Source organism: Carassius auratus, chromosome 5, assembly GCF_003368295.1.
Source record: "Carassius auratus strain Wakin chromosome 5, ASM336829v1, whole genome shotgun sequence".
In the NCBI taxonomy this organism is placed as follows: Eukaryota; Metazoa; Chordata; class Actinopteri; order Cypriniformes; family Cyprinidae; genus Carassius; species Carassius auratus.
The window spans coordinates 1,668,413-1,683,103 of record NC_039247.1 but is presented as its reverse complement, the minus strand read 5'-3'; the positions used below and the strand labels follow the sequence as shown (position 1 = coordinate 1,683,103).

General features: G+C 41.4%; 1 protein-coding gene across 2 annotated transcripts in view; it reads right to left on the bottom strand.

The window, feature by feature from the left end:
- The window catches only part of mbd2 (methyl-CpG binding domain protein 2), a 32,930-nt gene that overhangs the window by 11,590 nt on the left and 6,649 nt on the right, over nt 1–14,691 (bottom strand). For both annotated transcript variants that reach the window (XM_026243919.1, XM_026243911.1), the window contains exons 2-5: nt 11,649–11,808; nt 5,721–5,858; nt 3,585–3,675; nt 275–452 (exon numbers count right to left, since the gene is read on the bottom strand). In XM_026243919.1, the coding sequence (XP_026099704.1) occupies nt 275–452; nt 3,585–3,675; nt 5,721–5,858; nt 11,649–11,808 (567 nt within the window). The remainder of the gene's footprint in view (nt 1–274; nt 453–3,584; nt 3,676–5,720; nt 5,859–11,648; nt 11,809–14,691) is intronic.

Sequence of the window (14,691 nt, the reverse complement as noted above, 5' to 3'; positions counted from 1 at the left end):
CAGGACATAATGACAGGTTTAATAAATATGTCAAAAATATATTTTTACAAAAGTTCCCTACTGCAGCTTTAATGCATTAAAAAAAAAATATTATATATATATATATATATATATATATAGGCAAATTAATGCATTAATATAGAATGATACATTAGATGGAAAGGCATAACTAATGCATTAAAATATTTCTATAATGCATGAAATATTAGTGTGATAAAGTTACACATTTGATGTCCAGTGATGTGGAGTATCTGTGACCGGTCAGAGGACTCACCGTATGTCTTCATCTGTGACGGTGAAGGCCTTGCAGAGCGGCTGTGATGTGTTCAGCCATATGGCCGGGTTCTTCTCGGCCGCGGAGGACGTCTGACCCGTGATGGGCGCCGAGCTCATGTGCAGAGCGCTAGCGATGGCCGACAGAAGCGTCTCATCCGTCGAGTCCGGCCCCAAACCTGCAACACAGCACACACGTTACCCAGCACTCACATGCACACACACACACACGTTACCCAGCACTCACACGCACACACACACACACGTTACCCAGCACTCACACGCACACACACACACACGTTACCCAGCGCTCACATGCACACACACGTTACCCAACGTTACCCACCGCTCACACGCACACACACGTTACCCAACGCTCACACGCACACACACGTTACCCAGCGCTCACACACACACACACACACACACACACATTACCCAGCGCTCACACACACACACGTTACCCAACGTTACCCACCGCTCACACACACACACACACACACACACACATTACCCAGCACTCACACACACACACACACGTTACCCAGCGCTCACACACACACACGTTACCCAGCGCTCACACACACACACGTTACCCAGCGCTCACACACACACACACGTTACCCAGCGCTCACACACACACACGTTACCCAGCGCTCACACACACACACACACGTTACCCAGCGCTCACACACACACGTTACCCAGCACTCACACACACGTTACCCAGCACTCACACACACACATACACACATTACCTAGCGCTCACACACACACGTTACCCAGCGCTCACACACACACACACACACACACACACACACGTTTCCCTAGCGCTCACACACACGTTACCCAGCGCTCACACACACGTTACCCAGCGCTCACACACACACGTTACCCAGCGCTCACACACACACACGTTACCCAGCGCTCACACACACACGTTACCCAGCGCTCACACACACACGTTACTCAGTGCTCACACACGCACGTTACCCAGCGCTCACAAACACACACGTTACCCAGCGCTCACAAACACACACACACTTTACCCAGCGCTCACACACACACACACACACACACAACCCAGCACTCACACACACACACACACGTTACCCAGCGCTCACACACACACACACACATTACCCAGCACTCACACACGTTACCCAGCACTCACACACACGCGTTACCCAGCGCTCACACACACACACATTACCCAGCACTCACACACACACACACGCGTTACCCAGCGCTCACACACACACACACACACACGTTACCCAGCGCTCACACACACACACACACGTTACCCAGCACTCACACACACACACACACACACAAGTGACCCGACACTCATACACACACACACACGTGACCCAACACTCATACACACACATTACCCAGCGCTCACACACACACACACGTTACCAAGCAATCACACACAAACAGACACACACACACACACGTTACCCAGCACTCACACACAGGCTACCCAGCGCTCACACACACACACGTTACCCAGCGCTCACACACACACACCTTACCCAGCGCTCACACACACACACGTTACCAAGCAATCACACACACACGCGTTACCCAGCACTCACACACAGGCTACCCAGCGCTCACACACACACACACGTTACCCAGCGCTCACACACACACACACGTTACCCAGCGCTCACACACACACACACACCTTACCCGGCGCTCACACACACAAACACGTTACCCAGCGCTCACACACACACCTTACCCAGCGCTCACACACACGTGTTACCCAGCGCTCACACACTCACACACACGTGTTACCCAGCACTCACACACACACACGTTACCAAGCAATCACACACAAACACACACACACACGTTACCCAGCACTCACACATAGGCTACCCAGCGCTCACACACACACGTTACCCAGCGCTCACACACACACACACCTTACCCAGCGCTCACACACACAAACACGTTACCCAGCGCTCACACACACACACCTTACCCAGCGCTCACACACACGTGTTACCCAGCGCTCACACACTCACACACAAAAACACGTTACCCAGCACTCATACACACACGTTACCCAGCGCTCACACACACACACACGTTACCCAGCACTCACACGCGCACACACAGACACACACACACACTACCCAGCACTCACACACACGTTACCCAGCGCTCACACACACGTTACCCAGTGCTCACGCACACGTTACCCAGCGCTCACACACACACGTTACCACAGCGCTCACACACACACGTTACCCAACACTCACACACACACACGTTACCCAGCGCTCACACACACGTTACCCAGCACTCACACACGCGTTACCCAGCGCTCACACACACACGTTACCCAGCACTCACACACACGTTACCCAGCACTCACACACACACACACGTTACCCAGCGCTCACACACACACACACGTTACCCAGCGCTCACACACACACACACACCTTACCCGGCGCTCACACACATAAACACGTTACCCAGCGCTCACACACACACCTTACCCAGCGCTCACACACACGTGTTACCCAGCGCTCACACACTCACACACACGTGTTACCCAGCACTCACACACACACACGTTACCAAGCAATCACACACAAACACACACACACACGTTACCCAGCACTCACACATAGGCTACCCAGCGCTCACACACACACGTTACCCAGCGCTCACACACACACACACCTTACCCAGCGCTCACACACACAAACACGTTACCCAGCGCTCACACACACACACCTTACCCAGCGCTCACACACACGTGTTACCCAGCGCTCACACACTCACACACAAAAACACGTTACCCAGCACTCATACACACACGTTACCCAGCGCTCACACACACACACACGTTACCCAGCACTCACACGCGCACACACAGACACACACACACACTACCCAGCACTCACACACACGTTACCCAGCGCTCACACACACGTTACCCAGTGCTCACGCACACGTTACCCAGCGCTCACACACACACGTTACCACAGCGCTCACACACACACGTTACCCAACACTCACACACACACACGTTACCCAGCGCTCACACACACGTTACCCAGCACTCACACACGCGTTACCCAGCGCTCACACACACACGTTACCCAGCACTCACACACACGTTACCCAGCACTCACACACATTACCCAGCGCTCATGCACACGTTACCCAGCGCTCACGCACACACACACACACACACACACACGCACGTTACCTAGCGCTCACACACACACACGTTACCCAGCGCTCACACACACATTCAGCCCAGACCCAACCAGCCTTACTCTGTAAACCCTTGGGCAGATCCAGCGTCCTGAGCGCTTCCTCCGACACGTCCCACGACCGCAGACCCTTCAGCCGCTTCTCCCAGAACAGCTGCACACACACACACACACACACACACAACAAACCCATGAAGACTCGGAGCTTCATTCTGTGAAGAATATGAAATATGTCTCCCTGCAGCACAGAAGCAGTCATCAGTGTCACAGTTATATTTGTAGAAATAGACACCAATACATTGTATAAACCTCAATTATACTTTCTCTTTTATGACAAAAATCATTAGGATATTAGGTTAAGATCATGTCTATGAAGATATTTATTAAAATTCATACCCGTAAATATATCAAAACTTAATGTTTGATTAGTAATATGCATTGCTAACAACTTAATTTGAACAACTTTAAAGATGATTTTCTCAATATTTAGATTTTTTTGCTCCCTCAGATTCCAGATTTTCAAATAGTTGTATCTCAGACAGATATTGTCCTCCGAACAAACCACACATCACTGGAGAGATCATTTATTTATGTTCCAAAACAATTATCCTTATGACTGGTTTTGTGCTCGTGGGTCTCATATTACAGAAAGACTTACAATAGAAATACAAAAACACAAATGTTGCTTTGGCAACTAACTGAAATAAATAAGTTTAAAGTATTAAAACTGAAAACAAATTACAACAACAACAAAACAATATTCAGGTTTTCAGAGTCTGGATCCGGTCACAATGACAGTAAAGGGCTGTTGTTCTCGGCTGATCTCAGAGCAGCTCTAAAGAATTAAACTCAATGAGTTCGGCCCGGAGGAGTGTTTGTGTGTTCGCTGGTCGGCCCGCGGGACACATAAACACAACCACTGCTCATAAACACAGCAGGAGCTACTGAGAGGAAGCTCGCCAACGAGCGCCGCGGGGCCCATACAACTAAACCACCGCAGATACTCTAACAGCCCCTGATATATGTGAGACCAGATTCATTCACATACACCTGCTCAAATCACTGAGCTGTCCGCTCACAGAGGCTGTGTCTTCAAGCCAAACTCTCACATGCAAAATAGCTCAATGTTAGCTGTTTTATATGTGAATCTATGATAAACTGTCATTTATTTTGTGCGTGTGATCACATCTGTGTGAGTGTAAGTGAGTGTGTGTGTAATAGTGAGAGTGAGTGTGTGAGTGTGTGTGTGTGTGTGTGTGTGTGTGTGTGTGTGTGTGCGCAAGTGAGTGTGAGTGATGTGTGTGTGAGAGAGAGAGACAGAAAATGTAAAAATAAATGAATAATTTATAATACATTTTCAAAATAAGTAATTTCTAAATAATACATAAATAAAAAATACAATTTTAACCTAATTAACTAAATTAATAATTTCATACATAAAAGATATATTTTTTAAATAACAAATAAATCCCACATCATATAGGCCTATATATAGAAAATAGAGCACAGTCAGAGGATTTCCTTTGCAATTTCTACTCCTAAAATCTATTCTGACATTATTAAGATATTTTCTGCAGCATGCATCATATCTGTGAGTCTAGAAAACAAGACGTGAAAAGTGCTCTTTATATCCAGCTTTAAGTCTGAAATGTGATGAATGTGAGTGTATTAATGAAAACAGAACATCCACATCCATCTCTGAACTTCCTGTCTGCTGAACAGAGAGCAGAATGAGGAAAAACACGCTCCTCCAGCGTCCTCTAGTGGTCAAGCTAAGACACTGCTTAAAGAAGCATGCAATTCTTCATTTAAAGAGTATTCCAGAGAGATGAGTACTAACTTGGTTACACTTTATTTTAAGGTGTAATTGTTACAGTGTAATTATAAGTTTAAACACCTAGTAATATTAATTAATTCCATGCACTTAATATATGGTTAGGATTAGGATTTGGCTTAGGGTTCCTTTCATGTAATTACGCATACATTATTGTTATTATAATAGTAAGTAAATGTAATGTGTAACAAAATTGCAATTTGGTGGAGCTGAAGTTTTAACTAAAACTGAAAAACTAGTTTTCGTTAACTGAAAAAAATGCAATAAAATAAAAGGTAAATAGAAATATTTAAAGAAATAGAACTGACCAAAGTGCATAGCAAACCTCCTCATTTAAGAGAGCAAACTCTGAGTGATGAAGTCACCTGTCGGGGCTGCTCCGTGGCTCTCTGGGGGTCTGTCTTGACTTTGTTGTTGGGATGATTGACCACTTTAGTGACCGGCTGCTTGAAGATGGAGGCTGTTTGTCTGATGGGCAGCGCTGTGTTCAGATCCGGCTTCCCCTGCAAACACAGAGACGCGTTTACAAAATACTCAAACAAAAGTCCTTTTGTACATCACGATCCAAACGCTGAAAATCTGCCGCTTTTGTCTCATTTCAGCAGGAGAATACACTCAAGGTTCTAGGACCGAACTAGACGATTCAGAGGTCAGTGAAAGTGAAGGATCGAACTGAACTCAGAGATGTGCTCGGACAACTGCTGGACTGTTTGGAAAAGGGCACAAGCGCTGCTGGACAAAGCAGCATTAATACAGAGAGCTCACATATCAGTCTGTGCACTCTTCTTCAGTCAGACATGCACTCATACATTACTGAATGTTTTTAGTGAATTCTGAGAAAATATTATGTACAATAAGTGTTCGTTTAAAATAAATACAAATTCATTAATACAATAAAAAATAAACATTTATTAAAATAAACTAAATACAATTCATTCAAATTAAATTCATAATAAAAAATAAATTTCATTAAATAAAATAAACAAATAACTATATAAATACATTTTATATAAGTATTGTCAAGAATTCAATTGCCGATTATTTTAGTGAATATTTAGGAAATATTATGTCAAATAAGTGTTTGTTTAAAATAAATAAAACAAGTAAAACTCAATAAAATTACAAAATTCATAAGAATAAAGTTAATATGCATGGAAAAGAATGAGTGATTTTATATGTATACAGATCTTTCACATAGCTCCTTTCTGTTGGTCTACATCACATTCGCTGTCATTAAACTGTAATACTGAAACATTGTGTGTGTGTGTGTGTGTGTGTGTGTGTGTGTATGTGTGTGTGTGAGAGAGAGAGTCTGTGTGCGTGTGTGTGTGTGTGTGTGTGTGTGTGTGTGTATAATGACATGGGTATGACACAGGTATTACAAGGAGAGGGTGACTTATGAGGACATAACCCATGTCCCCATTTTTCAAAACACTTATAAATCATACAGAATGAGTTTTTTTGAGAAAGTAAAAATGCACAAAGTTTCCTGTGAGGGTTAGGGTTAGGTGTAGGGTTGGTGAAGGGCCATAGAATATACAGTTTCTACAGAATAAAAACCATTACACCTATGGGATGAACACACTTTACACAGAAACAAACGTTTGCGTGTGTGTGTGTTGTGTGTCTGCGTTTGAGTGTGTCCATGTGTGTGTGTGTGTGTGTGTTTGTAAGGCAGAAGTGTGTCATGGGGCGAGGCGCGTCACCACACCTCTATAACGTCCAGCATGACGAACACAGACCTGTTCTGGAAGTTATGAATGCATGATCTCAGGATCTGAGACAAACCTTTCCTGCCTCATCAGACGTTATGACTCATTATGATTAAGTTTTTCCCTTTAATAAGCTCATTAAGAGCACATGAAGAATCTGAGAGTCTGCTGAACTGAAAATGAAAGTGTATGAAGGTTGAGATCATATCAGAGTCCTGAGAGAAGCGCACAGACATGCCTCGCAGGATCAGCAAGCAGAACTACAGGACAAACGAGACCGCAGCTCAGCTCACAAAGCAAACTGAGTCACACATGGAGGCTGGTTTGAAAACGTGTTTAAAAAAAATTGCAATTTGCTTAGATTAAATGAACTCACTTATTTACACTAAGCCACTTAAAATGAAAATGTATTTTCGCTGATGGTCGGGAACACCTCTTTACTGAATATTTCCTAGTGTGTGCACCTCATCAGTGTTTTCACAACTATTTACTAGGGGTGTAACGGTTCACAAAATTCACGGTTCGGTTCGATACGATACACTGATGTCACGGTTCGGTTCGGTTCGGTTCGGTACGTTTTAGATACAGCAAAATGCAAAAACATCTCAACTTTTCAGAATGCCGCAAGCGCACCGCGGGTCATGTGACAAGAACTAACCAATCAGCTTCATCCTTTCCCATAACAACGTTGAAAACTCAGCCAAGATGAAGGAACAGCTGATCATAGTTGTATATGGATTGCAATTTTGAAATAAATTTAGTAGCAGCGCTACTGCAAGCGATTTTTAGAGCTGCAAATCCATTTATCCTTTGCTGAAATTTCCGCGTCTCATGGAGAGAGCACGTCATTGTTGCTTAGCAAAGACAGACGCCTCATGAGCGCTTCTGCCCGAGCGCTTTGGAAAGGAGGAGAAAGACGTGCTTAGCGTTTTCCACGCGTTTTTAGGAGCGATATGTGAACGGACCCTAAGGCGCTCGCTCACTCAGCACGCGCTGAAGGCTCATTGCAAAATGTCTAATGCATTTAACAGACCAGAAATATAAGATCCTAAAATAACCAACAGGTCTGGTGTTTGGGTGCACTTTGGATTCCCTGTAAGCTATAATACTGGTGTCTAAATGCTGCAGGGATAGTTTGTTGCGTGCATGTTTCTCCTTTTTTTCGTCTTTTCCCAGATACTGACACAATAAGGTGATGTCGGCGTAAATGAGTTGACATGTTTCAAGTATTCACGCTGGTGTTTTTTTTTTTTTTTTAAAGCAATGAAGCAACCGCGCGAAGCCCTCACTATATAGGATTTTAGAAAGAATGCAGAGCACTAGTGTAGTGTGCAAACTTACCACAGTGTGGATTTCAGAAAGTGTGCAAAGACTTCACGTGCACACTTACCATAACATGGATTTACAAATAATGTTCTAAGGAGGGGCTCTCATGTCACTCTGATCGAGCAGCTCATAGATGGAATCATGCATCTCAAACAATATGTTTGAGAGTCATCTTCTTTTTCTAGTCTGTTAAACGCATTGGCCATTTTGCAACGAGCCTTCAGCGCGTACTGAGTGAGCGAGCGCCTGCTGAGTAGCCTAACATAAACATAAGTTGGTGTTTTTTTCTTCTTCGGGAGTGTCAGGGGCGTTGCCTGTTACGTCGTTTGGGTTATTGGGCTACCTTGTTGAACGCATATCATTATATTTCTCTTTTTTTTTTTTTTTTCAAATATAATTAATTAGTCCAACGAACCGTTCGGTATGCATAATGCGTACCGCGTACCGAACCGAAAGCGTCGTACCGAACGGTTCAATACGAATACGCGTATCGTTACACCCCTACTATTTACATATCCACAAAACTCCACGGATCTCCACACATCTCAAAACTCCTCACAACTCCATGCATCCCCACATAACCCCCCCCCCCCCCCCCACAACCCTATGCATCTTCACACAACTCCTCACAACTCCACAAGTTTCCACCTCTTTCTATGCAACTCCACACATCTGCTTAAACTCCTCACATATCTCTATTAAGGATTTAACGATTACCGGTTTGACGATAAATCATGATAAAATTCCCAACAGTTAGTATTACCATTTCAAATTTAAATTATCATTAAAACCGCATTAGATTACCGCGATTTGAATAATTTGCGATAGATAAATACTGTCCAGCATAAAGTAGAGTTTTAAGTAACAGTCTCATGTGCGCACAGAGCAGTTTCGTTAGGAGTGAAAACAGGGCGGAGTAGCTGGGAGGTTTTAAAAGAGTGCTAAGGGAACTATACAAATTAATATATGAATGAGTTAATTTGTAGCTCTGAAGGTTACATTTTGTTTTCATCTTCACTCCATGTGATACCTAAAGGAAGTGTTCTTAATCACAATACCGCTTTGTCCACAGAGTTTACATGAAACCGCTGTAATTCAGCTTTTCCATAAGCGCCACCTGCTGTCAGCGAGTGGATTTACAGAAACTTACATTTACATTCAGACTGTTTGCAGCTTCTGTCTGGCTAAAAACGGCCTGCCCTGCTGTAAAGTTTGACCTGTTGATAAAAAACAAGCTTATGTGGATTCTACACATTTAAATTATTCAGAAAAGTTATCTAGAATTATTTCTGTAGCAGATAAAATACATGTAATTATTTATTAATTATCATTATAACTTATATATTTTCTTTATTTAATTGGGGCTTAACTTTTTCAAAGCTTTTTATGAAGATTAACATTACGTATTTCAACATGCTATTAAACTCCTGTCAGTCAAGTTGTCATTTAAAATCTGGACATCATTGGTAATGTTATTGTTTAAGGGATTATGTAAACAAAAAGTCATTTTTATTGTTGGTTGATGATTTTTAAACATAAAACTTGGTGAAGTGATTTATGTGTCTGTACTTTTTTAACATCTCCAGCACATTTTAACAATACCGTGATAATACTGATAAATGACTATAATCATGATAAGAATTTTACATACCATTACATCCCTAACCTCCATACAAATCTTTACAACTCCAATCTCCACACGTGTGTTGTTTTGAGAGTGAGATTTGTGCAGTGTTTTGAGAGTGAGATGTGTGAGAGAGTGAGATATGTGTGTTGTTTTGAGAGTGAGATGTGTATGTTGTCTTGAGAGCGTGAGATGTGTGTTTTGAGAGTGAGATATGTGTGAGAGTGAGATGTGTGTGTGTTGTTTTGAGAGAGTGAGATGTGTGAGAGAGTGAGATGTTTATGTTGTTTTAAGAGAGAGAAATGTGTGTTGTTTTAAGAGAGTGAGATGTGCGTGTTGTTTTGAGAGAGTGAGATGTGCGTGTTGTTTTGAGAGAGTGAGATTTGTGCAGTGTTTTGAGAGAGTGAGATCTGTGTGTCGTTTTGAGAGTGAGATGTGTGTGTTGTTTTAAGAGAGTGAGATGTGCGTGTTGTTTTAAGAGAGTGAGATGTGCGTGTTGTTTTGAGAGAGTGAGATGTGTGCCGTGTTTTGAGAGAGTGAGATTTGTGTGTTGTTCTGAGAGAGTGAGATGTGTGTGTTGTTTTGAGAGTGAGATGTGTGTGTTGTTTTAAGAGAGTGAGATGTGCGTGTTGTTTTGAGAGAATGAGATGTGTGCCGTGTTTTGAGAGAGTGAGACTTGTGTGTTGTTTTGAGAGAGTGAGATGTGCGTGTTGTTTTGAGAGAGTGAGATGTGTGTGTTGTTTTGAGAGAGTGAGATGTGCGTGTTGTTTTAAGAGAGTGAGATGTGCCTGTTGTTTTGAGAGAGTGAGATGTGTGCCGTGTTTTGAGAGAGTGAGATTTGTGCCGTGTTTTGAGAGAGTGAGATGTGCGTGTTGTTTTGAGAGAGTGAGATGTGTGTGTTGTTTTGAGAGTGAGATGTGTGTGTTGTTTTAAGAGAGTGAGATGTGCGTGTTGTTTTGAGAGAGTGAGATTTGTGTGTTGTTTTGAGAGAGTGAGATGTGTGTGTTGTTTTGAGAGAGTGAGATGTGTGTGTTGTTTTGAGAGAGTGAGATGTGTGCCGTGTTTTGAGAGAGTGAGATGTGCGTGTTGTTTTGAGAGAGTGAGATGTGTGTGTTGTTTTGAGAGTGAGATGTGTGTGTTGTTTTAAGAGAGTGAGATGTGCGTGTTGTTTTGAGAGAGTGAGATGTGTGTGTTGTTTTGAGAGTGAGATGTGTGTGTTGTTTTAAGAGAGTGAGATGTGCGTGTTGTTTTGAGAGAGTGAGATGTGTGCCGTGTTTTGAGAGAGTGAGATGTGCGTGTTGTTTTGAGAGAGTGAGATGTGTGTGTTGTTTTGAGAGTGAGATGTGTGTGTTGTTTTAAGAGAGTGAGATGTGTGTGTTGTTTTGAGAGAGTGAGATGTGTGCCGTGTTTTGAGAGAGTGAGATGTGCGTGTTGTTTTGAGAGAGTGAGATGTGTGTGTTGTTTTGAGAGAGTGAGATTTGTGTGTTGTTTTAAGAGAGTGAGATGTGCGTGTTGTTTTGAGAGAGTGAGATGTGCGTGTTGTTTTAAGAGAGTGAGATGTGCGTGCTGTTTTGAGAGAGTGAGATGTGCGTGTTGTTTTGAGAGAGTGAGATGTGTGTGTTGTTCAATACCTTGCTCAGGCTGAGGTTGTCGCTGCGCAGTCTCTGCTTGTTCTTCTGCATCTTGCTGGGCATCATTTTGCCCGTGCGGAAGTCGAAACATCCCAGATCCACCGAGTTCCCAAGATAGCGGGATAGCTGCGGTTTACTGCGGAACTTCTTTCCTGTGGGACTGGAGCAAAAACCATCAGCACACCGAATGACTCAGCCTAGTTTGTTCAAAAAGCTTGTCTGACTCAGACTGCACATGTTCATAGTGGTGAGTTCTGCCTGAACAGAACCAAGTCTCTTCTGTTCACCAAGGCTGCATTTATCTGATCAAAAATACAGTGAATATCTGTTAAAGAGTAATGTATTTCTGTGATGCTCCGCTGTATTTTCAGCATCATTCCTCCAGTCTTCAGTGTCACATGATCTTCAGAAATCATGAAAATATGATGATTTACTGCTCAAGAAACATTTCTGATTATTATCAATGTTGAAAACAGTTATGCTGCTCAATGTTTCATCCGGAAACTGTGATATATTTTATTTTTCACGATTCACAGAAGAATAGAAAGTTCAAAAGAACAGCATTTATTACTGTAACATTATAAACTGTAACTTTTGATACATTTAATGCATCCTTGCAGAATAAAATATTTCTTAAAATAAAATAATTCCCATCGAATCGACTGTAAACTTTTGGTAGTGAAACTATTAAAATGTGTGTTTTAGTTGTTGTAACAACTGCGCAGATTGACACGCAGAAATGAGAACACACAGATCCACTTTTCACATGAAATCAAAACTGGCTGTAGGCTACATCATCTTAATATAGGTTTCGGATCTTCCTGATTCTTCTGTTTGCATTAATGCGAACATAAAAAACAAAACAGGCGCCAGCTGACGTCATCAATCCTTTTAATTATTTCAAACCATGTTCAAATAGAAACCCAATCAATTCAAGTTATCAGAGAGTTAAGTCCCATCCTGCAGTTTCTCTCAGAAAACAGACATATTATTGAGGTGGAGTGTGTTGTGAATGTGGTTTCTTGTTGATTTGAATGTTTTCCAGCCTGAGACTAAAGCGCTAATCTGCTCAGATAAAGCTCTGGTCCGCAGGAGTGCTGACCCTTGGACTGACCGCAGCAAACCAGACACCAGCAGGACTAGTTAACCCGCAGTGACCGCTGTACAGCTGACACGTCCACACCAACTTACTCACCCATTACGTAACGTCATATCAGCAGCATATCAGGCTATTTTCATGCCAAACACATAGGAGAAATTGAAATAATCATAATTCAACTGTAAATTTATTTATTTATTTGCAGCTTTACAGAAAAATGCATATGTCAATCAGTGTTTTCTTAGTACAATTAAGATACTATTATAATTTGATTTTAAATATTTTGGATTTGTTTTCATTTGTGTATTTTCTGCTTAATTTGTGTATTATCTGCATTTCCTGTTGGGTGTTTGTTGTTGGGTAGTTATTACAAATTTAAGTTATTAAGTTTAATTATTAAGTACTTCAAGTTAAACTTAATAAAAAATGAGAAATGTTGTTTTGGAAACTAGCTTTACTAATTTTTACTAAACTCATTTTTAATAATTTCTTATATTTCTGTTAGTTAGTTAGTTAGTCAGCTATAATAAACCTAGAATCAACGTAACAATTAGTACATATTCTGTATTCTATAACAAAAATGTCACTAAATTCTAATTATTGATAAAATTATTTAAACTAAATTTCCCTACAAACATATATATTATCCTATAACATAAAAATATATTAATTATATTAATTCTTCTAGTTTAATATTCCCAAACTGTAAACAAAACAAAAAACAAAGTTTGTTTGTTTTTAAACAATATTTAACAACTAAAAAACTAACAAACAAACAATTAAAAAACACATTCTGGAGTACAATTATACAAGAAAATACTCTTTCAGCCTGTCTCCTATAACATTTCAAGTTTAGCTTAATGTGTTATTTGCCGTTTCATTGAGAAAACTGTATAAAAGGCATTTTCTAGAGCAAGTCTTTTAGAAACATACACTGATGAAATTTCTGAATTAAATAAGGTTAAAACATGAGAGGAAAACTGAAGTAATAAATGTAAAAAAAAAAAAAAAGTATTAATCTGAATCACTACAACACTTTCATCTCCAGTGTTATTTCTCTTCAGGTTCCGTCCGTAACGTCTACAAAACAACAAGCGTGTTTTTGGCCGAGTCGTCTCCAAACTCACAATCCAAACCCTGCCGTGTGGAAACCTGCCAAAATTCTCCTTATGACCTTTGAACCCTCACGTAAATAAACCTGTATTCAGCAGCTCGGCTTTGGATTGTCAGTGTGAATCTGCCTACGTGACACACACACACACACACACACACACACACACACACACACACACACAGGCGCATGCATTCTGGCCTGATGTGCAGATCTGTTGTAATTCTCTGGTTTACTCCTCCTCACCATGAAGAGGACAGGAACATGAGGAAACACTCCCCAGGCGGCACAGACAAAAATACACTTTATGGTGCTGTAGTTACAGTAATAAGTGCAGTAAACGGTAAAGACGATGGCGAGATGATTATCATTCTGCAGCGCTGCTGGAGGAACATCATCACACACTCCACACAAACAAGCAGAATCAGAACGTGTGTGTGCTTCTTGTTAATCTTCAGATATCACAAAAACAACTAAAAAAATGTATAAAGCGACCCCAATTAGTGCATTAAATTTGCAGGTGTTTTTTCCCCAAAATAACTTGCAAAGGATGTTTTTCTCAAAACATGGCCTTTATGCATTATTATTAACAGATGTGGCCAAACTGCAGCAGGAAAACCAAGAATAAATTTTTTTTTTAAATATTCTTAAAAAGATTAAATTATGCTGAATTTGATTGGTTTCATTTTTAATTATGCTTCATGTTTAATTACACTCATTTGTGGCATTTAGTTTGAACATCTGTTTCTAATAAGCGTTGAAATTTCATGAATGTAAAATCGTTTGTTAATGCATGTAACTGTGGTAATAGAAGCTCACTGAGAATTACAATA